Source organism: Mobula birostris, chromosome 6 (genome assembly GCF_030028105.1).
Source record: "Mobula birostris isolate sMobBir1 chromosome 6, sMobBir1.hap1, whole genome shotgun sequence".
In the NCBI taxonomy this organism is placed as follows: Eukaryota; Metazoa; Chordata; class Chondrichthyes; order Myliobatiformes; family Myliobatidae; genus Mobula; species Mobula birostris.
The window spans coordinates 187,595,800-187,621,087 of NC_092375.1; the positions used below are offsets into that span (position 1 = coordinate 187,595,800).

Consider the following 25,288-nt stretch of genomic DNA (forward strand, 5'->3'; position numbering starts at 1 on the left):
AAGGTAATGGCTTCAAAGTCCAAATTTCAGGGAAAAATTAACTACAGATGATATAGGATTATCTAAAAGCCAATTTATCTGACGCACTACAGGAGATCTTGAGCAAAGTCAACATATGCTAACCAGGATCTACTGACTTCATCAGGCACCAATTATGATATTAATTCAGCTTTATTACAGGAGGCTCAGTGCCTACTCACCAGATGAACATCAATCGAGAAACTAAAGAGGGCTGGGGACAAGGTTATAAACACCAGACAGCTTGCTAATGCTGGAAATCCAGAACAACCCACACAAAATGCTGGAGGAACTCAGCAGGTCAGGCAGCATCCAAGGAAATGAATAGATAATTGACGTTTCGGGCTGAGACACGTCTTCTGGACTGAGGAGGAAAAGGCAGACACCAGAATAAAAATGTGGGGGAAGGGGAAGGAGGCTGACTGGAAGGTGGTAGGTGTTGAGGCCAGGTGGGTGGGAAAGGTAGAGGGCTGGAGAAGAAAGAATGGGATAGGAGAGAACAGTGGACTATAGGAAAAGGGAAGGAGGAGGGGACCCAGGGGGAAATAATAGGCAGGTGAGAAGGGTAAAAGGTCAGAGGGGAGAATAGAGGGAGGAGAGGAATTGGATAGTCCTTATGGGACTTGGGGAAAAATTAGGAGTGTTTGATATCCCATAATGAAAATTTAGCTCTCACAGGCTCCCCTTTCCTACCTGAAGGCTATCTAGATCATGCTAGCCAATGAGATATTGCCTTCTGGGTCAACTGGTATCAATTGATGGCCCGAATGGCCTAATTCTGCTCCCACATCTTATGCTCTAATACTATCATTAAAGTGGAATGTTTGCAAACCTTTCTAGCATCCATAAATGTGTAAAACCATTCAAATATATTAAAAATTTAAAAGGCATTTAAAAATATCAAAATATAAAAACTATTCCACCCAAAATTCAAAGCAATTTGATTAATTGAATTAAATCAAATAAGAAGGAAAATAGTAGCCATGTCTCCCTGCAACAGGTAGAGTTCTGATGTTGATAAATCTGAGGAAGTCAGTTTTGTTTATAGACTCCGAGGAATCCGTCAGAAAGCCATAGGGTTTTCCAGGATTGGCACTTTGCTAAGCAGGAGGCCTGACTTTATCCTACATGTGGGAGTGCTGTGCTTCTTCCAGGAATTGGTAAACTGGCAGATCCCATGTGCAGTTGTTAGCTTTTAAGCAGGTGTTAAAGTCTAATGTATGGACTGTATTTCTTGAAAGTGTGAAGGATACAGATAGAAAATTAAATTTTACATGAGAATTTTGCAGACACATTTTCAAAATAGTAGGAGAGGTACTTTGATTAATTGGTCATATTTTTACAGATGGATTGACTTCTGTTCAACTGTGTTGAAAAGAGAAAGTCAGCGCAAATAGTGAATGCAAGCTTGATTTTAATGTCTAAGAGAAATTTGGATAGGTACATGGATGGTAGGGGCATGGAGGGCTATGGTCCTGGTGTAGTTTGAGGGGTGTAGGCAGTTTAAATGGTTCAGCATGGACTAGATGGGCCAAAAGGACTGTTTCTGTGCTGTAATTTTCTATGACTCTACGATACAAAAATGATTCTGGGAATGAAAGGGTTACCATATGAGGAATGTCTGGCAGCTCTTGGGCTGTATTCCCTGGAGTTCAGGAGAATGAGGGGGGATCTCATAGAAACATCCTGAATATTAAAAGGCCTGAACAGATTAGATGTGGCAAAGTTATTTCCCGAAGTGTTCGTCTAGTTATCTCAAGGTTGCTAGTTCGAGCCTCAGCTGTGGCAACGTGCTTGTGCCCTTGAGCAAGGCACTTAACCACACATTGCTCTAGTCTGTGCGAGGAGTGGCGCCCCACACAGACTTCCAGTCTGCGCCTTTAAGGCATGAAAATGCCCGACGCAGGCCTCTCACGGTCTGAGTCGACGTTCCCTCCCCTCCCTCCCTCCCCTATTTCCCATGGTAGGGGATTCTAGGACAAGAGGGCATGACCTCAGGATTGAAGGACGTCCTTTTAGAACTGAGTTGTGGAGAAATTACTTTAGTCAGAGAGTGGTAAATCTGTGGAATTTGTTGCCACGAGTGGCTCTGGAGGCCAAGTCATTGGGTGTATTTAGATTAGATAGATTAGTTTAGATTAGATTCAACTTTATTGTCATTGTGCCAGGTACAGATACAAAGCCAAAGTATGCAGTTAGCATCTAACCAGAACTGTGAAGAATAGTGTTATTTACAAAATAACTGCAAATAAAAAGTAAGCGCTACAGCACACAAATATAGAAGTACTGAGACAGTCCAATATGGGTGCAATACTGATTAGCGCTGTGATGTGAGGTTCAGCAGGGTCACAGCCTCAGGGAAGAAGCTCTTCCTGTGTGGCAGAGATAGATAGGTTCTTGATTAGCCAGGGCATTAAAGGGTGGGAGGTGAAGGCAGGGGAGTGGAGATGACTGGAAGAATTGGATCAGCCCATGATTGAATGGCAGAGAAGATTTGATGGGCTGAATGGCTTACTTCTGCTCCTATATCTTATGGTCTTATGAAGCTTCCTCAAAGCTAACTCCTAAAATTAGATTTTAAACTGTGTGAAGTATCTTTCAGAAAGTTCTGGAGTGAAAAGCAAACCACTGCAGGGTCTTGCTCAAAAGATTACCTCCCAAGATGCTGCCTGACCCGCTAAGTTCCAGCAGTTTGTTCTTTGCTCCAGAACTTTCTGGAAGATACTTCACACCATTCTCTGTGGAGATTCAAGCATCTGTACTCTCCTGTGTTTCTACAAAGTTGTGGTTGATATTTTCCACTGACTATTAAATTAGTTTTTTATTCATTTGTACATTCGTTTTATGGGTTCCTTAAGGTTGTGATGGCCGGGGGAGGTAAGGTGGACAAGCTCCTATCTGGGTTGAGCTCCATCTGCCACTTCTCAGCCCAGTTTTGCATTCTATCAATGTCCCGCTGTAACCTCTGACAGCCCTCCACACTATCCACAACACCCCCAATCTTTGTGTCATCAGCAAATTTACTAACCCATCCCTCCATTTCCTCATCCAGATCATTTATAAAAATAACGAAGAGTAGGGGTCCCAGAACAGATCGCTGAGGCACACCACTGGTCACTGACCTCCATGCAGCATATGACCCGTCTACAACCACTCTTTGCCTTCTGTGGGCAAGCCAATTCTGGATCCACGAAGTAATGTCCCCTTGGATCTCATGCCTCCTTACTTTCTCAATAAGCCTTGCATGAGGTAACTTATCAAATGCCTTGCTGAAATCAATATACACTACATCTACTATTCTGCCTTCATCAATGTGTTTACCTTCATCAATAGATTAAAAAACATGAAAAGACAGAAATACTGTATATTAAAAAAGTGAGGTAGTGTCCAAGAGTTCAATGTCCATTTCGGAATCGGATGGCAGCAGAGAAGAAACTGTTCCTGAATCACTGAGTGTGTGCCTTCAGGCTTCTGTACCTCCTACCTGATGGTAATGGTGAGAAAAGCAGATGCCCTGGGTGCTGGAGGTCCACTAGCTTTCTGAGACGCTGCTCCCTGAAGATGTCCTGGGTACTTTGTAAGCTTCTACCCAAGATGGATCTGACTAGACTTAAAACCTTCTGCAGCTTCTTTCAGTCCTGTGCAGTAGCCCCTCCATACTAGACAGTGATGCAACCTGTCAGAATACTCTCCACGGTACATCTATAGAAGTTTTCGAGTGTATTTGTTGACATACCAAATCTCTTCAAACTCCTAATGAAGTATAGTCGCCGTCTTGCCTTCTTTATATCTGCATTGATATGTTGGGACCAGTTAGATACTCAGAGATCTTGACACTCAGGAACGTGAAACTGTTCACTCTCTCCACATCTGGTCCCTCTATGAGGATTGGTGTGTGTTCCTTCGTCTTACCCTTCCTGAAGTCCACAATCTGCTCTTTTGCCTTACTGACGTTGAGTGCCAGGTTGTTGCTGTGGCACCATTCCACTAGTTGGCATATCTCACTCCTGTACGCCCTCTCACCACCACTTGAAATTCTACCAACAATGGTTGTATCATCAGCAAATTTATAGATGGTATTTGACCTAAGACTAGCCACACAGTCATATGTATGTAGAGAGTAGAGCAGTGGGCTAAGCACACACCTCTGAGGTGCGCCAGTGTTGATCATCAGCGAGGAGGGTATGATATTACCAATCCGCACAGATTGAGGTCTTCTTGTTCGGAAGTCGAGGATCCAATTGCAGAGAGAGGTACAGAGGCCCAGGTTCTGCAACTTCTCAATCAGGATTGTGGGAATGATGGTATTAAATGCTGAGCTATAGTCGATGAACAGCATCCTGACATAGGTGTTTGTGTTGTCCTGGTGGTCTAAAGCCATTGAGATTGTGTCTGCCGTTGAGCTATTGTGGCAATCGGCAAATTGTAATGGGTCCAGGTCCTTGCTGAGGCAGGAGTTGAGAGGGTAAACAGCTTTAAGTTCCTCGGCATCCGCATCACCGAGGACCTCATGTGGTCTGTTCACACTAAATGTGTGGTGAAAAAGGCACGACAGTGCCTCTTTTACCTCAGACAGTTGTGCAAGTTTGGTACAGGTCCCCAAATCCGAAGAACTTTCTACAGGGGCACAATTTAAGAGCATCCTGACTGGCTGCATCACTGCCTGGTATGGGAACTGTACTTCCCCTAATTGCAGGATTCTGCAGAGAGTGGTGCAGACAGCCCAGCACATCTGTTGTGAACTTCCCACTATTCAGCACATTTTCAAAGACAGGTGTGAGAAAAGGGCCTGAAGGACCACTGGGGACTTGAGTCACCCCAACCACAATCTATACCAGTTGCTACCATCCGGGAAATGGTACCACAGCATAAAAGCCAGGACCAACAGGCTCTGGGACAGCTCCTTCCACCAGGCCATCAGACTGATTAACTCATGCTGATTGGAAAGTATTTCTATGTTTCATTGACTGTTCTATTTATTTTAAATTATGATAAATTACTAGGATTGCACATTGCACATTTCGATGGAGATGTAACGTAAAGATTTTTACTCCTCATGTCTGTGAAGGATGTAAGAAATAAAGTCAATTCAATTCAGTTCAAAATTGTCATCTATACCAGCTATTGGAGCATGGGACACAAGCCGATGACTGACTCAATTTCTAGCCAAGTGTTGAGGAAGATTGAAACGTTTGAGTTGAATGCCGAAGTTGAGTAATGGTTCAGAGCTGTCTACCAGCCTCTTGTTTACTGCTGTGAAGGAAATATTCTGTGTGACAATCTCTCGCTTGTTGCTCCCAAGGGAGCGCACCTACATTTGAAAGGTCTCTTTCTTCCTCGGTGTTGTTGGAGGATGCTACTAAAGTTCTGGGTCTGCGGTTTGTGGACTGAACTGTACTTCACTTGGACTCATTTAATTTTATGTTTTTATATTCTTGTTTCTGTTTGCGTGACTTGTTTTTTTTTGCATGTGGAAGGGGGTTTGATACTCTCGTTGCTGTTTGCATGTTTTGTTTTTTATGCATGGGCTGTTTGATGTTCTCATTGCTGTTTGCATGATTTGTTTTTTTTTGTGCATGGGAAGTTCTTCTTTTGAACAGCTTCACTGATTTTTGTTTCGTAGCTACCTGGAGAAGATGAATCTCAGAATTGTATACATATTCTGACAATAAATGTACCTTGAAACTTAAATAGCGGTCAGCTAGATATGCCATGATTCAGAGCACCATTTGCATTCCCAATGAGAAGGCGCACTGGCTCTGCTGCCTCCTGAACCCCTGGTTTACACTTTACTCTCTATGCTTCCAAATGCAAAATAAAGCCATTGTTCAACACTGAGGAGTACACCCAAGGGCCTCTGGTGTCCAATCTTGTCCACTCCAATTTCCATGTTTGCCTTTTGTTTATAAAACATTAATCCTAGAGGGTTTGGATGAAAGATGGAGTAGAAATATTAAGTATTTTATGCCTTGTCTAATGAAGTCAAGCATTCCACTTGCCTTTTTGTCTAAGTTTCTTTCACATGATTGATTGGACACAAGCTGGGGTCTGATCAGCCCCGGATGGGTCACCTGGAGGAGGTTGTATGATGTTGAAGGACCCAAAACACCCGATGATTCCAGGAACATCACTGAAGATGTGTCCAGAAGCATCAATGTACACAGCATGCTAACATCACATTCCTCATTAGAAACATAGAAAACCTACAGCACAATACAGGCCCTTTGGCCCACAGAGTTGCGCCAAACATGTACCTACCTTAGAAATTACTAGGCTTACCTATAGCACTCTATTTTAGTAAGCTCCATGTACCCATCTAAAAGTCTCTTAGAAGACCTGATTGTATCCGCCTCCACCACTGTCACCGGCAGCCCATTCCACACACTCACCACTCTCTGAGTAAAAAAACTTACCCCTGACATCTCCTCTGTACCTAGTCCCCAGCACCTGTGTCCTGTTGTGTCAACCATTTCAGCCCTAGGAAAAAGTCTCTGACTACCCACACGATCAATGCCTCTCATCATCTGATACACATCTGTCAGGTCACCTCTCATCCTCCGTCGCTCCCAGGAGAAAAAGCCGAGTTCACTCAACCTATTCTCATAAGGCATGCTCCCCAATCCAGGCAACATCCTTGTCAATCTCCTCTGCACCCTTTCTATGGCTTCCACATCCTTCCTGTAGTGAGGCAACCAGAACTGAGCACAGTCCTCCAAGTGTGGTCTGACCAGGGTCCTATATAGTTGCAACATTACCTCTCGGCTCCTAAAGTCAATTCCACAATTGATGAAGGCCAATACACCGTATGCCTTCTTAACCACAGAGTCAACCTGTGCAGCTGTTTTGAGTGTCCTATGGACTCAGACCCCAAGATCCCACTGATCCTCTACACTGCCAAGAGTCTTACCATTAATATTTGCCATCATATTTGACCAACCAAAATGCATCACTTCATACTTATCTGGGTTGAACTCCATCTGCCACTTCTCAGTCCAGTTTTGCATCCTATCAATGTCCCGCTGTAACCTCTGATAGCCCTCCACACTATCCACAACACCTCCAACACTTCTGTCATCAGCAAACTTACCAACCCATCCCTCCACTTCCTCATCTAGGTCATTTATCAAAATCACGAAGAATAAGGGTCCCAGAACAGATCCCTGAGGCACTCCACTGGTGACCGACATCCATGCAGAATACAAACCTTCTACAACCACTCTTTGCCTTCTGTGGGCAAGCCAATTCTGGATCCACCAAGCAATGTCCCCTTGGATCCCATGCCTCCTTACTTTCTCAATAAGCCTTGCATGGGGTACCTTACCTAATGCCTTGCTGAAATCTATATACACCACATCTACTGCTCTTCCTTCATCAGTGTGTTTAGTCACATCCTCAAAAAATTCAATCAGGCATGTAAGGCATGACCTGCCCTTGACAAATCCAGGCTGACTACTCCTAATCATATACCTCTCCAAATGTTCATTAATCCTGCCTCTCAGGATCTTCTCCATCAACTTACCAACCACTGAGGTAAGACTCACTGGCCTATAATTTCCTGGGCTATCTCTATTCCCTTTCTTGAATAAAGGAACAACATCTGCAACCCTCCAATACTCCAGAACCTCTCCCGTCCCCATTGACGATGCAAAGATCATCGCCAGAGGCTCAGCAATCTCTTCCCTCACCTCCCACAGTAGCCTGGGGTACATCTCATCCAGTCCCAGCAACTTATCCATTGATGCTTTCCAAAAGCTCCAGCACATCCTGTTTCTTAATATCTACATGCTCAAGCTTTTCAGTCTGCTGCAAGTCAGCACTACAATCAACAGGATCCTTTTCCATAGTGAATACTGAAGTATTCATTAAGTTCCTCTGCTACTTTCTCTGGTTTCATACACACTTTCCCACTATCACACTTGATAGGTCTCATTCTTGCATATCTTATCCTCTTGCTCTTCACATACTTGTAGAATGCCTTGGGGTTTTCCTTAATCCTGCCCGCCAAGGCCTCCTCATAGCCCCTTCTGGCTCTCCTAATTTCCTTCTGAAGCCCCTTCCTATTAGCCTTATAATCTTCTTGATTGCTAATATTAGCTAGGTCTCTGAACCTTTTGTAAGCTTTTCTTTTCTTCCTGACTTGATTTATTACAGCCTTTGTACACCACGGTTCCTGCACCCTACTATAACTTTCCTGTCTCATTGGAACGTACCTATGCAGAACTCTACACAAATATCCCCTGAACATTTGCCACATTCCTTCCGTACGTTTCCATGAGAACATCTACTTCCATTTTAAGCCTCCAGTTTCCTGCCTGATAGCCTCATAATTCCCCTTACTCCAACTAAACACTTTTCTAACTTGTCTGTTCCTACCTCTCTCCAATGCTATTGTAAAGGAGATAGAATTATGATCACTATCTCCAAAATGCTCTCCCACTGTGAGATCTGACACCTGACCAGGTTCATTTCCCAATACCAAATCAAGTACAGTCTCTCCTCTTGTAGGCTTATCTACATATTGTGTCAAGAAACATTCCTGAACACACCTAACAAACTCCACCCTATCTAATCCCTTTGTTCTAGGGAGATGCCGATCGATATTTAGGAAATTAAAATCTCCCATCACGACAACTCTGTTACTATTACATCTTTCCAGGATCTGTTTCCCTATCTGCTCCGCGATATCCCTGTTACTATTGGGAAGCCTATAAAAAACACCAAGTTATTGACCACTTCCTGTTCCTAACCTCCACCCACAGAGACTCCGTAGACAATCCCTCCATGGCATCCACCTTTTCTGCTGCCGTGACACCATCTCTGATCAACAGTGCCATGCCTCACCTCTTTTGCCTCCCTCCCTGTCCTTTCTGAAACATCTAAATCCCGGCACTTAAAGTAACCAGTTTTAAAGTGCCCACAGAAAAGAGAACAGTCTTCTGAACAAATATTTTAATTTTTCTGCTGTACAATACTGACTAGAACGCCAGTTTCTGTAATATTTTTGGTAAAACAAAAACTCATTCTCTAAATACATTAAAATCTGTTGATATGGTTCACTTCAAACACAATATTCAATAAACCAAAAAATACTGAAAACCAGAAACAAAGCGAAAAAGAGGAAAAATAATTTAGATGAAGGAAATAACTCTTGAGGATTCATCTGGTATTTCCAGTGTGGGTTATGTCACTAATTGCTGGATAGTTACTAATGTAGGTTAAACATCAACAGAGTAGACCCTTTAAAGTGATACGAGCAACCAGGAAATAACACGAATACAAGGAACAAGGAAGTAAAATAGCTTCATTGCATCATTCACCACAACTTTCTAATCTTCCAGTAACATTATCTAGTTTCTATTAATATCTAATTTCACAAGGTCTTACTCAACATATTGAGTAATATCTTACCTTCACTCAGGTCATTTCAAAGTCACCTGACACCCATTTCTGTTTTTCCAGTGTAAATTCTAGTACAACAATTAGAATCAGGGGAAAAAAAATGAGCTTGAAGTAATCCATTTTTGTACAGGAAATTGGAGCAGTTAGAATATACTTAACCATCTTTTATCTTCCTGGTTAAGGTCACACAGCCAGAAGATGAGATTTAGATATGATTTTATTGGAGGGTGTTGGTCCTAGTGCAGGTTAATGGCAGTAGGCAGTTGGCAGTTTAAATTGCTTGCACAGACTAGATGGGACAAAGGGCATGTATCTGTGCTGTACTTTTCTATTACTCAAAGTGCAAATAGATTCTGAAGAATGTATTGAGAAACATGATTATACAGGTGTCAAAACTGATATAAAGATTAATTAAAATGGACACACCATATTAGAATTAACAACCATTTCCTGTTCATAAGTTATTTTCTGTTCTTCAAAATATTGAGAATGGAGCTGCCAGTTGAGTTAAGAGATTCATTTAAATATACCACAGGCAGAAAAATGCAACAGCTACACAAAGTCGCAGCATAAATATGGAACAATGTGGACCAATTGACGCAGAGCAGTTTTACGTCACGTGTAAGGATAGCTGTTCAGTCGCTCAGAAGAAGTAAAGCAATTGCAGTGGTTGGTAATAAAGAGATTCTGAATGCTCTGAAAATAACAATCAGAATTCAAAAAGAACAATACAAATCCCTGCACAATGGGCTGCTAGAAGGCATGTGGTATTCTAAGTGCAATTTTTCAGCGTTTTCACAAGAACAATTTTCTTCTATAACTCATGCTTTGCATCTGGAAGATCTATTGTTAAGGAAAAGAATGAATGATGAAAAAAATGTAATATAGAATCAGTCAAGAATTCATATAGCTGGTGCTAACAACTCCAGTATGAATGAAGTCCAAACCTTGATTGGTTGTAAATCTCCTTTTCTGTTCTTCCACATAATAATTGAGTCTAGGGTAGAGATGACAACAGCATCTTCCACAAATTCATCAGTTAGTGTTTCTTAGAGCTGTGCAACATTTATTATTTGATCCGTAAGAAAATACTGCATCAGTTTATAAGTTATTAATAAACTAGAAACATGAATTTCAAAAATACAGTGTATCTTGCCCATTTGTAAGCAGTTTTTACGCTGTAACTAAAGAATTTATTCAGTACAGCTGATGATACAAGTCCCATTGTTTGTCCATCACAGTGTAGTTGCTGTGAGAAATACAATGCAGGCAGCTTCTCCTTCACATTGCACTGGTCCTTTGCCATCAATGTTCAGAATCCAGCTTTTTTGTCAATAATTCCACTCATTTCTGACTCAATGGTCCCGCATTTGTTTTTGACAAACGCATTTATTACATTGGCTAAAAATAGTCTCGTCTCCTTGATTCCTCACTGCTGAAGGATGGATTGTATTGTCCAGTGTATATGCAAGAGTAACGTGATCCTGGTAGACCACTGTAAGGGTGCAGGCCATTCCTATCCACTTCTGAGCCCCTGAAGCCAGACTGTTAAAGAGAAAAAAATAACAATAAACACTTTAAAGAAGGAACTACTATTTTATCCATTGTGGCAAAATTGTTAAAGCAAAAAATAAACTGAATGTACAAGTCTCAGACCAATTACAATGCAGCATGAATATCAGAACCAGTGGGCCAATTGGCTCCCAGAATCTACTCCACCCTTCAGAAACTGATCCACTCTTGGCCTCAGCATTACTTTCCCATACTCTTTGACTCCATTTATATACTTCTCTGGAATAAAGAATGCTACACAGCCCTCTGAGAGAACAACTTCCTTCTCAATTTCATGTTAAACAGGCAACCTCTTGTTCTGAAGCTCCCACAAAGAAGAGATTCCTCTCAGTATCTACCCTGCCAAACCCCTCAGAACTTTAGATGCTTCAATATTATCACCTCCCATTCTTCTAAATCCAAAGGCAATGAACTGACCCTGCTCGACCTCCCTTCATCCCAGAAGTCAACCTTAAGAATCTTCAATACCAGTATGTTAATAGGCAATAGGTGCAGGAGTAGGACATTCAGCCCTTCAAGCCAGCACCGCCATTCACTGTGATCATGGCTGATCATATCCTTCCTAAAATATGAAAATACAATCATACACATTATTCCTGCTGTCTTGCAGTGCCCTGTAAGATTCTACGGAAGTTACTGTTTCCATCTTTTTAAAAATCTTTCTTGTAACTTTCCATCAGCTTTCCCAATTGTTCAAAGTCTAAGAAAACTACAACACAGAAACAGCCCCTCTGGCCCATTCAGTCCATGCAGAACCATTTAAACTGCCTAGTCCCATCAACCTGCTCCCAGACAATATTCCTGCATACCCCTACCCACCCATGTATTTATCCAATCTTTTCTTTAACATTGAAATCGAAATCACATCCACCACTCGTGCTAGCAGCTCGTTCCACACACTCACTACCCTCTAAGTTAGGGGTCGCCAACCCATCGATCGCGATCAACCGGTCGATCTTTGGGACTTTCCCAGTAGATCCCGAAAAAAATCAAAAATAAATACACAAATACTGTTGTATTGTGAGCATTATAAAAATAAGTAATACTAATTAGGATAATGGTAATATAGCAATACTTTTACTACAAAGCTGTTTGTAAAGAGAGATCGTTTCCGGGTTGCAGGCATTCTTTCTGCCCAGTGCGCATGTGCGTAGCACCCCCGCCATGAACTGTGTTTTCAGCGTAGCTTGTGCTGCATCAAAGTGACCAATTAAATTAGATACGCAGTGGTCCCCAACCACCGGGCTGCAAAGAATGCAGCGGTACAGCGGTAGTCGGAACGCACCCAGCACATCTTTAAGAAAAAAGCTGAGATAAACAAGCTAATTAATTAGGTGCCGCCTGGCACGTAAGTGTCGCCTCTGATCTGGGCCGACATTTACGTGCCGGGCGGCACCTAATTAATTAGCTTGTTTATTTCGGCTCCTTTTCTTAAAGATGTGCTGAGTGCATTCCAGCTACCGCTGTACCGCTGCATTCTTCACGGCCCGGAGATTGGAGACCATTGGATAAGAGTATAGACTGTCACAAACATCAATATATGGCACTCGCTCATGATATCCTGATAGCATGGCAGAGGCTCCACAAAAGAAGGCAAAAACGTACAAATTCCATCCAGAATGGGAAGAGGAATTTCTATTTACCTTGGTGAAAGACAAGTGTGTATGTATGTTGTGCCACCAAACACAAGCACTGACTAAAAGAGGGAATCTGGAGCGGCACCACAACACCAACCACCAGAAATTTAAAAACACCTACCCCCCAAAGAGCGCAATCCGCACCAGGAAAGTTCAGGAGCTGAAATCAGGGTTGAAGGCCCAGTAATCGTTTTTCACAAAACATGCTGCTCAAAATAAGGCTGCTATTGAAGCATCATTTCGTGTAAGCCACCTTTTGGCTAAACACAAGAAGCCTTTTACAGATGGCGATTTATTCAAGGAAGCAATGGCCTTTACCACAGAGACTGTTTTTAATGACTTTAAAAACAAGAACGACATCACAACCGCAATACATAATATACTGCTTGGCCCTGCAACAGTGACAAGGAGGGTAGAGTCACCATCAGAGGACGTGGGTATTTTTCAGTACAGTTCGATGAATCCCTGGATGTAATGCAAGCAGCTTAGCTTGTTGTATTTGTCAGAATGGCTTTCCAGAATTTTCAACAAAGGAGGACTTCCTCACTCTTTTGCAATTAAAGGAGAGAACGAGAGGTGAGGATATTTACAATGAGTTTAAAATATGTCCGTGAAAATGACAACCCCATTCATAAACTGGTGGCAATTACTACTGATGGGACCCCAGCAATGCACAGTGTGCGCGTTGGTTTTATAGCACTAAAAGTCAGTGCCCACTTCGAGTCAACTTCTCTATGTGAAATCGCATTTTCACAGATGAAAAATTATTAAAGTACAGGAGCTGTCTTACTGACAGACATCTCACAAACTGTCTCAGACTGGCTGTCTGTAGTTATGAGCCAAATTTCAGGGAACTAGCAATAAGTATTCAGCCCCAGTCATCACACTGAGTGCAACAGTTAATTTTTAATCATTTATTTTTCGTGTTGAAATAAAATTAAATAATGAAACTTAGAATTAAAGGTGTAAAGTATTATAATATTCTTAAAGAAAGATATGCTAGTTACAGTGTTTTCTTGTTTGAATTAATTTTAAAGTTTGACAGAAGTATTTTGTGTAATTCAAATACAATTAGCCCAAATAAAAGGCCTCAAATTGGAAGTACAATCTGAGCTGTTTTTTCTCTAAATGATTTAGTAGGTAGATCTTGCCTTTCACTAAGGTCGAGATAGGGGATCTTGGGCTTAAAAAGGTTGGTGACCACTACCCTAAGTGAACAAGTTTCTCCTCATGTTCCCCCTAGATATTTCACCTTTCACACTTGATCTCTAGTTGGTCTCACCTAACCTCAGTGGAAAAAGCCTGCTTGCATTTACCCTGTCTGTACCCCTCATGATTTTGTGTACCTCTATCAAATCTCTTCTCAATCTTCTAAGTTTGTTGTACTTGCAAGCCTACTCTTTGCCTTTATTACATTAGATCACACTCAACCATCAGGCTCTTGAACAAAAGAGGTTAACTTCACTCGCCCCATCATTGACATATTCCCACAACCAATGGACTCACTTTCAAGAATTCTTCATCTCATGTTCTCAATATTTATTGCTTATTTATTTGTTATTATTATTTATTTCTTTTTGTATTTACACAGTTCATTGTCTTCTGCATTCTGGTTGAACACTCTAGTTGGGCAATCTTTCATTGATTCTGTTATAGTTAATGTTCTGTAGATTTGTAGAGTATGCCCGCATGAAAATTAATTTCAGGGTTGTGTATGGTGACATATGCGTACTTTGATAATAATATTTACTTCGAACTGTGAACACGAGTTGAGTTTTGATTTCATACTCACTGAATAGTATATGTCTGTCATCTGTAGTAGGTTTTTTGTGCTGCCATTCTCCTGCATCTCTATTGTTTCCCTGCCCCACTCTACTGATATCCGGGGATTTTTGGGGAACTCAGCATAGCTGGATCTTTGAAACTCAGCACTCTTGAAGATCAGTTTGGTGATATCATTCTTCTCTTTCCTGACAAAAGAAAATAAGGAATTCAAGTTCACAAGTTACAATGGCTTCAAACTGGCAGCAAGGAGTTTGATATGCAGCAAAAACCTGCATCGACATCTTTAGATTATTGCAAAGTGCTTCATTGCCAACGTAGTACTTTTGAAATGTTGTCACTGTTGCAAAGGAAGCAATGTGGCATCCAGTTTACACACTGTAATATAAATCATGAGATACTGATTACGCAGTAAGTATTATATTAGAACATCAGTAATAACTGTAGGAGTGGGCCATTCAGCCCCTTGTGCCTGCTTCAAGGTCTATTTAATTAAGATTGATTTATTTCAATGCTGCTCACCTGTATGAACTCAAAACCCCTTAAGGTGTAAACATTTAATGGTCACTGTCTAAAATATAATCAGTGACAGAGTCACCTTGGATAGAGAATTCCAAGGATTCATGAAGAAAAATTCCTGTCACCTCAGTTTTGAAAGGCCTCTTGTTTTGAGAATGTACCCTTGCTGTTCAACACCTCGACTAGCCTGCCGAGCTCTATTATGAGCTCGGTGTTTCTGTATGATTGCCCCTCTCTCATGAGAACGTACATAGGTCCAAGGTGCTAAATGTTAGAGGAACTCAGTAGATAAAGCAACATTTATGGAAAGAAATGGACAGTTGACATTTTGGTGCAAAATACTTCAGCTGAACTAGAAGAGCTAGTCCTGATGAAAGGTCTTAACTGTCCATTTCTCTCCACAGATGCTGCCCGACCAGCTGAGTTCCTTTAGCACCTTGTGTGCTGCTTCAGATTCCAGCATCTGCAGTCTCTTGTACCTCCAGCGTATAGGGGCAATCTGTTTAATTTGATGAATTTTGACTTAACTCTCTATCATAAGCACATCTATTCCTAGGTATGGCAACCAAGCCTCTACACCGTGGGGTCCCAAATTTTTTATGCCTTGGACCCCCTATCATTAACTTAGGGGTCTGTGGGCCCCAAGTTGGGAACCCTTGGTCTACACAATAATTCTAGATGCAGACCTGTCAGGGCCCTATACAAAGGAAAATGATAGCTCTGCTTTCATATTAACATTTCTTGTAATGTAGTTCAACAATTAAGAGGGAAATTAAGAGAGCTAAAAGAAGACGAGGTTGTTCTAGCAGACGAAGAGAAGGAGAATTCTTTTTTCCAATATTTTTATTAGTCTCCACATAGAAGAATACAGAGTACAAGGAAGTATATATAAGGTCAAAAAGGATTTAAAAACACTACCAATTACATTATATCTATCCATGATAACAATCTCATTACCTCGTATTCATGTAAGTTAATCAATAGTCATATTGAAATCTACTAATTTATTACAAAAAAAATCTAATTCCTACTAAGACTGAAGCTGTTTATCAAGGAGAAAAAAGGTAAAATACCCTCTCATATAATAAAAAATATTACAGGTTTCCCCCGCCATCTGAAGGTAGAGCGTTCCTATGAAACAGTTTGTAAGCCGGAATGTCGTAAAGCGAAGAAGCAATTACCATTTATATGGGAAAATTTTGTGAGCGTTCGCAGACCCAAAAATAACCTACCAAGTCATGCCAAATAACACATAAAACCTAGAATAACAGTAACATATAGTAAAAGCAGGAATGATATGATAAATACACAGCCTATATAAAGTAGAAATACTTTTCCACAATCATTGCCTGCACTGTCCACCGTAGCGAATATCTCACGCAAGTGCTCTCAGCAGAAACACGGTGCAAGCGCTCTCGGCAGAAAATCTCACGCAAGTGCTGTTGGCAAAAACACTCTCTCCAGTAACCTTTAAGCTATGAAGCTGCCAAATCATACCAAATAACACGTAGAAATACGCAGCCGATATAAAGTAGAAGGGGGAGAGGGGGAGTGTGTGTGTCGTGGAACACACACACCTTGTTATTAAGAGAGAGAGAGAGGCGAAGACTGCTTTGAGATGGTGTAATGGTTTCTCTGCAGTATGTTTACACTTTTGCAAGGACACTGGCAGCTTCTAAGTACCTACAGAGAGGGAAGGGAGGAGTTGCTTGATGGAAAGCTGGTGTTCAGCACAACAGTATTTAAACCAGCTTGTGGAACAAGCAAGGACATGCAGATGCACAAGGGTGTGGTGAAGTTACCACTATCCTGTTCAGGTGCCCACAAGTGTGGGATTGAGGATCGATTCTGAGGGATCGATCTGTGATTATTAGTGTGTGAAAGAGCGACCTTGTGGAGTCTACTAGTGTGTCTAACCCTGGCCTGGGTTGGTAGACTATCACTCAAAGATGGTGCTCTTAAGTTGGTCAAGTTTGGCCAACTTGGAAGTTTCGGAGGACAACGGGAAGATCGACGGCATCAGCTCACCTGAAGAACAACCACAACACCTCTCTCTCTCTCCATCATTACTCAACTCAATACCATGAACTGAACTGAACTTTACTCATCATCGTAAGACTGTATCTATTTACCCCTAGGCTTGAAGAAGCTTGGTTTCTATTAAAGGCATCCATTAGTCTTGCAAGACCATGGATCTGCGCCCGGAAAGTCTTTACTCTCAGGTCTCCCCTTTCCATGACACCAATGTTGTCCGAGGGAAGGGCATTAGGACCCATACAGCTTGGCACCAGTGTCATCACAGAGCAATGTGTGAATAAGCGCCTTGCTCAAGGACACAACACGTTGCCTCGGCTGGGGTTGAAACTCACGACCTTCAGGTCACTAGTCCAATGCCTTAACCACTTGGCCATGTGCCCACCCTTGGTTTCTATATTTCCACACTTATATACATATAATCTTTGCTAACCTGTTTGCTATATCTGATTTTATGTTACTGTATTGTGTAGTTACTAATAAATACCATTAGTTAATAGCAATACCAGACTCCAAAGTGTTTTCCAGTTCTGTTGGTTCTTTAACCCGTCATGGGGTACGTGACAATGATCTGAGACAGCAATCTCTTTATATTCACAGGAATGAACTGATGAAATCATTTGACTATCCATAAAAAAATAATCAATCCTGGAATATGCATGATGGACATGGAAAAAAAACGAGTACTCCCTATCTAAAGGATGTAAAAAACGCCAAACATCAACAATACTACACTTCAATAAAAAAGATTGAATAAACGAAGCTGATTTATTAAGAGCCACTGGTTTAGAAGATGATCGGTCTAAAGTTGGGTCTAGCCAACAGTTAAAATCTCCTCCCATCACCAGAGAATAAAGACTGAGATCTGGTAAAAACAAAAAAAAAACTTGAGGAATCCTGGATCATCTACATTTGGGGCATACACATTGGCAAATACTATTCATTTATTATCTAGTTTTCCTGAAACTATAACAAAATGCCCAATGGTATCCAACACTACTTTATGTTGGACAGAGGGAAGTGTATTATCTATAAGAATTGAAACTCCTCTAGATTTGGCCTGAAAAGAAGAATGAAAACAAAGTTCATTCCAACGGCTAAAAAAATGTAAATTATCACATTTTGCATATCTGAGTTTCTTGTAAGAAAATAATAGGGATCTTAAGTTTCCTAATATAAGCAAAAATCTTATCATGTCTAACAGGGTGATTTAACCCTTTCACGTTAAAACTGAGTAAATTAATAGTTTGGTCCATTTTTAATATTATTTAAAGGAAGGGTTAAAATGTAATTTAAAACCAACCCGTAAACCTTGAGAAATGGTACCCAAGCAACAAGATGGCTAAAAATTTGAAAACAGCTTCTGAGAAGAAAAACTATACGCCTGCCTGCCTCCCAAAGAAAGGCGGCCAACCAATAGAAAGCCGGCATCTACAACTACGGACAACCCCCAAAGAAACCTGGTGATCACTCCAATTAGTTTCAAGATTATTTATATTCCAACCTAGACAAAACAATATCCAAATAAGAAATTCAATTCTCGTATATCAAAAATACAGTATTAAAAAAATACAAAACGAAATTAGTTACAAAGGTTTACCAAAAGTAAAAGATGCAATTATTCATAAAGAAAGACATTTGTATCTTCATGAAAAAACAGACTAAGCAGTTAGCCTTCAAATTTAAAAAATCTTTGTGCTTCAGCATTCAAATGAAACCATTCGAAGAATCCATCTTTAATGAGATTCTCAATCAAACTGGGTAGCCAGGGGATGGCTTGAAACCCTTGTTAAAAAAAAAAATCCAACAAAGCTTGTTTAAACTTAGCACATTCCTGCATAACCTCAAATGAATAATCTTCGAGAATCTTAATATTCCAACCTATAACCAATCATGCTCCTTCGACGGGATCTGTGAATTAAATGTTTCTCATTTAATCTTGTATCTTCATGTAAAGACAAATTAAACAGCTAGCCTTCGGATTTTTAAAACCTTTGTGCTTCAAGAGTCGAATGAAACCAATCGAAAGATCCATTTTTAAGTATGATACTAGGTCGGGCTGGGGAGCGAAGGGCAGGCTTGAAACCATTGTTAAAAAACACGGACATAACTATTTTGAACTTAGCACGTTCCTGCATAACCTCAGGCGAGTAATCTTTGACAATTCTAATCTTACGACCATTATAGTCAATCGTGCCTCTTCTAAGAGATTCGCAAATTAACAGTTCCTTTGCTTTAAATTCATGAAAACAGATTATTACTGATCTTGGTCTATCTCCCTTAGGTCTAAACACGGGAGATCTGTGAACTCGATCAATCATAGGCAAAGACGTCAAAATTTCCAGGAATAATTCTTGCAAAATGTTTGCAAAAAATTCCATAGGATGATTACCTTCAATTAATTCTTCGAGACCCAGAACCCATTGGTTGTTTCTTCTACTTCTATTTTCTAGGTTGATCATCTTCTGCCTTAACATTTCGTTGGACTTCGATTGTTTTTCACAAAGCTTTTGCAATTTATCCACTTCCGTTTCCAGAGACGACAAAATAGCTTCTTTACTTTTTATATGTTTATCGTGTTCATTAAGAGTTTGTTGAATAGAATCCAATTTACCATCTATTTGTTTAAAATCAGAGCTGAATTGTTGAAACTTCTCAGAGGCTTCTCGTGTATGACTTTGCAGCAAATCAATAATAGAATCCAAAGAAGCAGAGGGATCATCCTTTTTAGTACCTCTGGCACTCCTTCCAGTCATAATGAAAGAATATCACACTTAAAAAAGTTTCAAGACAGGTTGGAAATAGTAAGATGATTAAAGTTGGAGCAACAGCAGATTGCTGTTACTCCATCAGCCACCACCGGGAAAATTCCGTGAAAGAGAATTCTAAGAGTTTTTACAGATATATTAAGAGCAAAAGTATAGCAAGGCATATAATTGGCCAATAGACAACAGATGCAGGCGTAGGCCATTCGGCCCTTCAAGCCAGCATCGCCATTCACTGTGATCATGACTGATCATCCACAATCCGTACCCCGTTCCTGACTTCTCCCCATATCCCCTGACTCCACTATCATTAAGAGCTCTATCTAACTCTTTCTTGAAAGCATCCAGAGAATTGGCCTCCACCGCCTTCTGAGGCAGAGCATTCCACAGATCCAGAACTCTCAGGGTGAAAAAGTTTTTCCTCAACTTTGTTCTAAATGGACTACCCCTTATTCTCAAACTGCGGCCTCTGGTTCTGGACTCTCCCAACATCAGGAGCATGTTTCCTGCCTCTAGCGTGTCCAATCCCTTAATAATCTTATATGTTTCAATCAGATCCCCTCTCATCCTTCTAAATCCCAGTGTATACAAGCCCAGTTGCCCCAATCTTTCAACATATGACAGTCCCGCCATCCCGGGAATTAACCTCGAAAACCTACGCTGCACTCCCGCAACAGCAAGAATGTCCTTCCTCAAATTTGGAGACCAAAACTGCACACAATACTCCAGGTGTGGTCTCACCAGGGCCCTGTACAACTGCAGAAGGACCTCTTTGCTCCTATACTCAACTCCCCTTGTTATGAAGGCCAACATGCCATTAGCTTTCTTTACTGCCTGCTGCACCTGCATGCTTACTTTCAGTGACTGATGAACAAGGACACCTAGATCTCATTGTACTTCCCCTTTTCCTAAATTGACACCATTCAGATAGTAATCAGCCTTCCTGTTCTTGCCATCAAAGTGGATAACCTCACATTTATCCACATTATACTGCAATTGCCATGCATCTGCCCACTCACCCAACCTGTCCAAGTCATCCTGCATTATCGTAACATCCTCCGCACATTTTACATTGTCACCCAGCTTTGTGTCACTTGCAAGTTTGCTAATGTTACTTCCAATCCCTTCATCTAAATCATTAATGTATATTGTAAATAGCTGTGGTCCCAGCACCGAGCCTTGCGGTACCCCACTAGTCACCGCCTGCCATTCTGAAAGGGACCCGTTAATCCCTACTCTTTGTTTCCTGTCTGCCAACCAATTTTCTATCCATGTTAATACCCTACCCCCAATACCATGTGCTCTAATTTTGCCCACTAATCTCCTATGTGGGACCTTAAAGGCTTTCTGAAAGTCCAGGTACACTATATCCACTGGCTGTCCCTCGTCCATTTTCATAGTACATCCTCAAAAAATTCCAGAAGATTAGTCAAGCGTGATTTCCCCTTCGTCAATCCATGCTGACTCGGACCGATCCTGTTACTGCTATCCAAATGTGCCGCTCTTTCATCTTTTATAATTGACTCCAGCATCTTCCCCACCACTGATGTCACTGAGGTCCTTTGGAAGATCAGAATAGATATCTATGTGTTGAGCTGAAAGAGATGGTGGAAGCTCTTAATTGGACTTTTTGCATTTGTATTTACTTGAGAGATGGACACAGAGTCTATAGATGTGCTGCAACGCAGCAGCGAGGTCATGGACCTGATACAGTTTACAGAGCAGGTGATTGCTATCCTGAGGCACATTAGGATGGATAAATGTCCAAGGCCCGACAAGGTGTTCCCTCAGATCTTGTGGGAGGCTAGTGCAGAAATTGCAGGGGCCCTAGCTGCAGAGATATCTAAAACATTCCTAGCCATGTGTGAGGTGCCGGAGGATTGGAGTATAGCTAATGTTGTTCCAAAAGTTTGATTGGGCAATTGAAAATTGAAAAGCTCAAACAAATAAAAAGAGGGGTAGCTCAAGCAGAGTGGCCAGTGAAGGAGTGGAGCTTTGAGGCTTTGGCTCGAGAAGCTTCAGCGAGAAGAGACAGAGGATGAGCTTGCTCCCAGAGACGTAAGGCCGGGTAAGCTTCTTTAATTAATTTAATTAACTTAGGAGTTGGTAATGGAGGAAGTAGATGGGGCAGTCCAGTGCTCCAATTGTAGGATGTGGAAAGTCAGGGACAGCACAATTAGAACATAGAATAGTACAGCACAGTACAGGCCCTTTGGCCCACAATGTTGTGCCGACCCTTAAACCCTGCCTCCCATATAACCTCCCACCTTAAAGTCCTCCTACCTGGCTAGTAGTCTCTTAAACTTCACTAGTGTATCTGCCTCCACCACTGACTCAGGCAGTGCATTCCACGCACCAACCACTCTCTGAGTAAAAACCTTTCTCTAATATCCCCCTTGAATTTCCCACCCCTTACCTTAAAGCCATGTCCTCTTGTATTGAGCAGTGGTGCCCTGGGGAAGAGGCACTGGCTATCCACTCTATCTGTTCCTCTTATTATCTTGTACACCTCTATCATGTCTCCTCTCATCCTCCTTCTCTCCAAAGAATAAAGCCCTAGCTCCCTTAATCTCTGATCATAATGCATACTCTCTAAACCAGGCAGCATCCTGGTAAATCTCCTCTGTACCCTTTCCAATGCTTCCACATCCTTCCTATAGTGAGGCGACCTGAACTGGACACAGTACTCCAAGTGTGGCCTAACCAGAGTTTTATAGAGCTGCATCATTACATCGCGACTCTTAAACTCTATCCCTCGACTTATGAAAGCTAACACTCCATAAGCTTTCTTAACTACCCTATCTACCTGTGAGGCAACTTTCAGGGATCTGTGGATATGTACCCCCAGATCCCTCTGCTCCTCTACAATACCAAGTATCCTGCCATTTACTTTGTACTCTGCCTTGGAGTTTGTCCTTCCAAAGTGTACCACCTTACACTTCTCCGGGTTGAACTCCATCTGCCACTTCTCAGCCCACTTCTGCATCCTATCAATGTCTCTCTGCAATCTTCAACAATCCTCTACACTATCCACAACACCACCAACCTTTGTGTCTGATGACTACACCTGTAAAAGGTGCATCCAGCTGCAGCTGCTGACAAACCGAGTTAGGGAACTGGAGCTGGAGCTGGATGAACTTCGGATCATTCGGGAGGCAGAGGCAGTAATAGATTGGAGTTTCAGGGAGACAGTCACCCCTAAAAACATAGGAGACAGGTAACTGGGTGACTGTCAGGAGAGGGAAGGGGAATAGACAGAAAGAGCAGAGCACCCCTGTGGCCCTTCCCATCAATAATGTATACTGTTTTGGATATTGTTGGTGGGGATGACCTACCACGGACAAGTTGTAGTGGTCATGTCTCTGGTACCGAGACTGGACCCTCAGCTCAGAAGGGAAGGAGGGAAAAGAGGAGAGCAGTAGTGATAGGGGATTTGATAGTTAGGGGGACAGATAAGAGGTTCTGTGGGAGAGATCAAGAACCCCGGATGGTCTGTTGCCTCCCTGGTGCCAGGGTCCGCGATATCTCGGATCGAGTTCTCGGTATTCTCAGGAGAGAGGGTGAGCAGCCAGATGTCATGGTCCACGTGGGAACCAATGACGTGGATAGGAGTAGGGATGAGGTCCTGAAGAAGGAATATAGGGAGTTAGGAAAGACCTCAAGGGTGGTAATCTCGGGATTGCTGCCTGTGCCACGAGACACAGCGAGTAGGAACAGGAAGTTATTGCAGATGAATGCGTGGCTGAAGAGTTGGTGCAGGGTGCAGGAGTTCAGATTTCTGGATCATTGGGATCTCCTCTGTGGAATGTCTGACCTGTACAAAAAGGACGGGCTGCACCTGAACTGGAAAGGGACCAATATCCTGGCGGACAGGTTTGCTAGAGCTGTTGGGGAGGGTTTAAACTAGTTTGGCGGGGGGTGGGAATCAGAATGTGAGTGCAGAGATGAGGGTAGAAGGACAAGGGCATGACGCTGTGTGTTCTGAGTTGGTGAGGAAGGACAGGCAGGGGACAAAACATAAATGTAGCCAGTTAGAGGGGTTGAAATATGTCTGTTTCAACGCTAGGAGTACAAGGAATAAAGGGGATGAATTAGAGCATGGATCAGCACGTGGAACTACGATGTTGTGGCTGTTACTGAAAATTGGCTGGAGGAAGGGCAGGATTGGCTGATGAAGGTACCAGGGTTTTGGTGTTTTAAAAGGAATAAGATAGGAGGTAGAAAGGCGGGGGGCGGAGAGTAGCATTACTTGTTATTGATGTATCATGGCTATAGAAAGGGAGGACATTGCAGAGGGAGTGTCCACTGAGTCGGTGTGGGTGGAAGTCAGAAATAGGAAGGGATCAATCACTGTGCTGGGAGTAGTCTATAGGCTCTCAAATAGCCCTTGGGACACCGAGGAGCAGATAAGCAGGCAGATTTTAGAATGGTGCAAGAAATACAGGGTTGTAGTTATGTGTGATTTCAACTTCCCTCAAATTGACTGGCACCTCCGACTGCAAGGGGGATAGATGGGGCTGAATTTGTCAGGTGTGTTCAAGAAGGATTCCTGACACAGTATGTAGACTGGCCGACGAGAGGAGAGGCCATACTGGATCTAGTTCTGGGTAATGAACCTGGTCAAGTGGTAGACCTCTTGGTGGGGGAGCATTTTGGTGAGAGTGACCACAACTCCCCTAGCTTCAGCATAGCGGATAAAAACAGATAAAATGGGAAAGTGCTTAACTGGGGAAGGGCTAACTATGAAGGGATGAGGCAGGAGCTAGCGAGAGTAAATTGGAAACAGATGTTCAAGGGTGAAAGTACAGAAGTAATATGGAGGAAGTTTAGGGATCACTTGTGCTGGGTCCAGGATAGGTTTGTCCCACTGAGACGAGGAAAAAATAGTAGGAAAAGGGAATCTGTGGCTGACGAAAGGGAAACGTCAAGAGGAAGAAGGAAGCATATGTTTGATATAAGAAGCAGGAAGCAGGAGGGGCTCATAAGAAATATAGGGTAGCCAGGAAGGAGCTTAAGAAAGGACTTAGGAGAGCTCGAAGGGGACATGAGAAGGAGTTGGCATCTAGGATTAAGGAGAACCCCAAGGCGCTCTATGCATAAGTGAAGAATAGAAGGATGACAAGAATGAAGGTGGGGCCGCTAGAGGACAAAGAAGGTAACATGTACCTGGAGGCGGAGGAGGTTTGAGAGGTCCTAAATGAATACTTTGCTTCAGTATTCACAAGTGAAAAGGACCTTGATCAGGGTGAGGTTGAAAAAGAACAGGCCTGTGTGCTGGACGACGTGGAGATTAAGGAAGAAGTAGTGTTGGATCTTCTTAAAAACATCAAGATTGATAAGTCCCCAGGGCCGGATGTGATATACCCCAGGTTGCTGTGGGAAGTGAGAGAAGAGATCGCTGGAGCAGTAGCTATGATCTTTGAATCCTCTTTGGCTGCAGGGGAGGTGCCGAGGACTGGAGAATGGCAAATATAGTTCCCGTGTTTAAAAAAGGTAATAGGGAGAATCCTGGGAACTATAGACCGGTGAGTCTTACGTCTGTGGTCTGCAAACTATTGGAAA

The 25,288-nt window shown here is 42.1% G+C and overlaps 1 protein-coding gene across 1 annotated transcript in view; it reads right to left on the reverse strand.

Annotated features, from left to right (window-relative positions):
• Positions 1-8,952: 8,952 nt before the first annotated feature.
• The window catches only part of heg1 (heart development protein with EGF-like domains 1), a 69,281-nt gene continuing 52,945 nt past the window's right edge, over positions 8,953-25,288 (reverse strand). Inside the window, exons 11-12 of the mRNA XM_072262083.1 lie at positions 14,419-14,596; positions 8,953-10,962 (exon numbers count right to left, since the gene is read on the reverse strand). Of these exons, the coding sequence (XP_072118184.1) occupies positions 10,819-10,962; positions 14,419-14,596 (322 nt within the window). The 3' untranslated portion in view covers positions 8,953-10,818. The remainder of the gene's footprint in view (positions 10,963-14,418; positions 14,597-25,288) is intronic.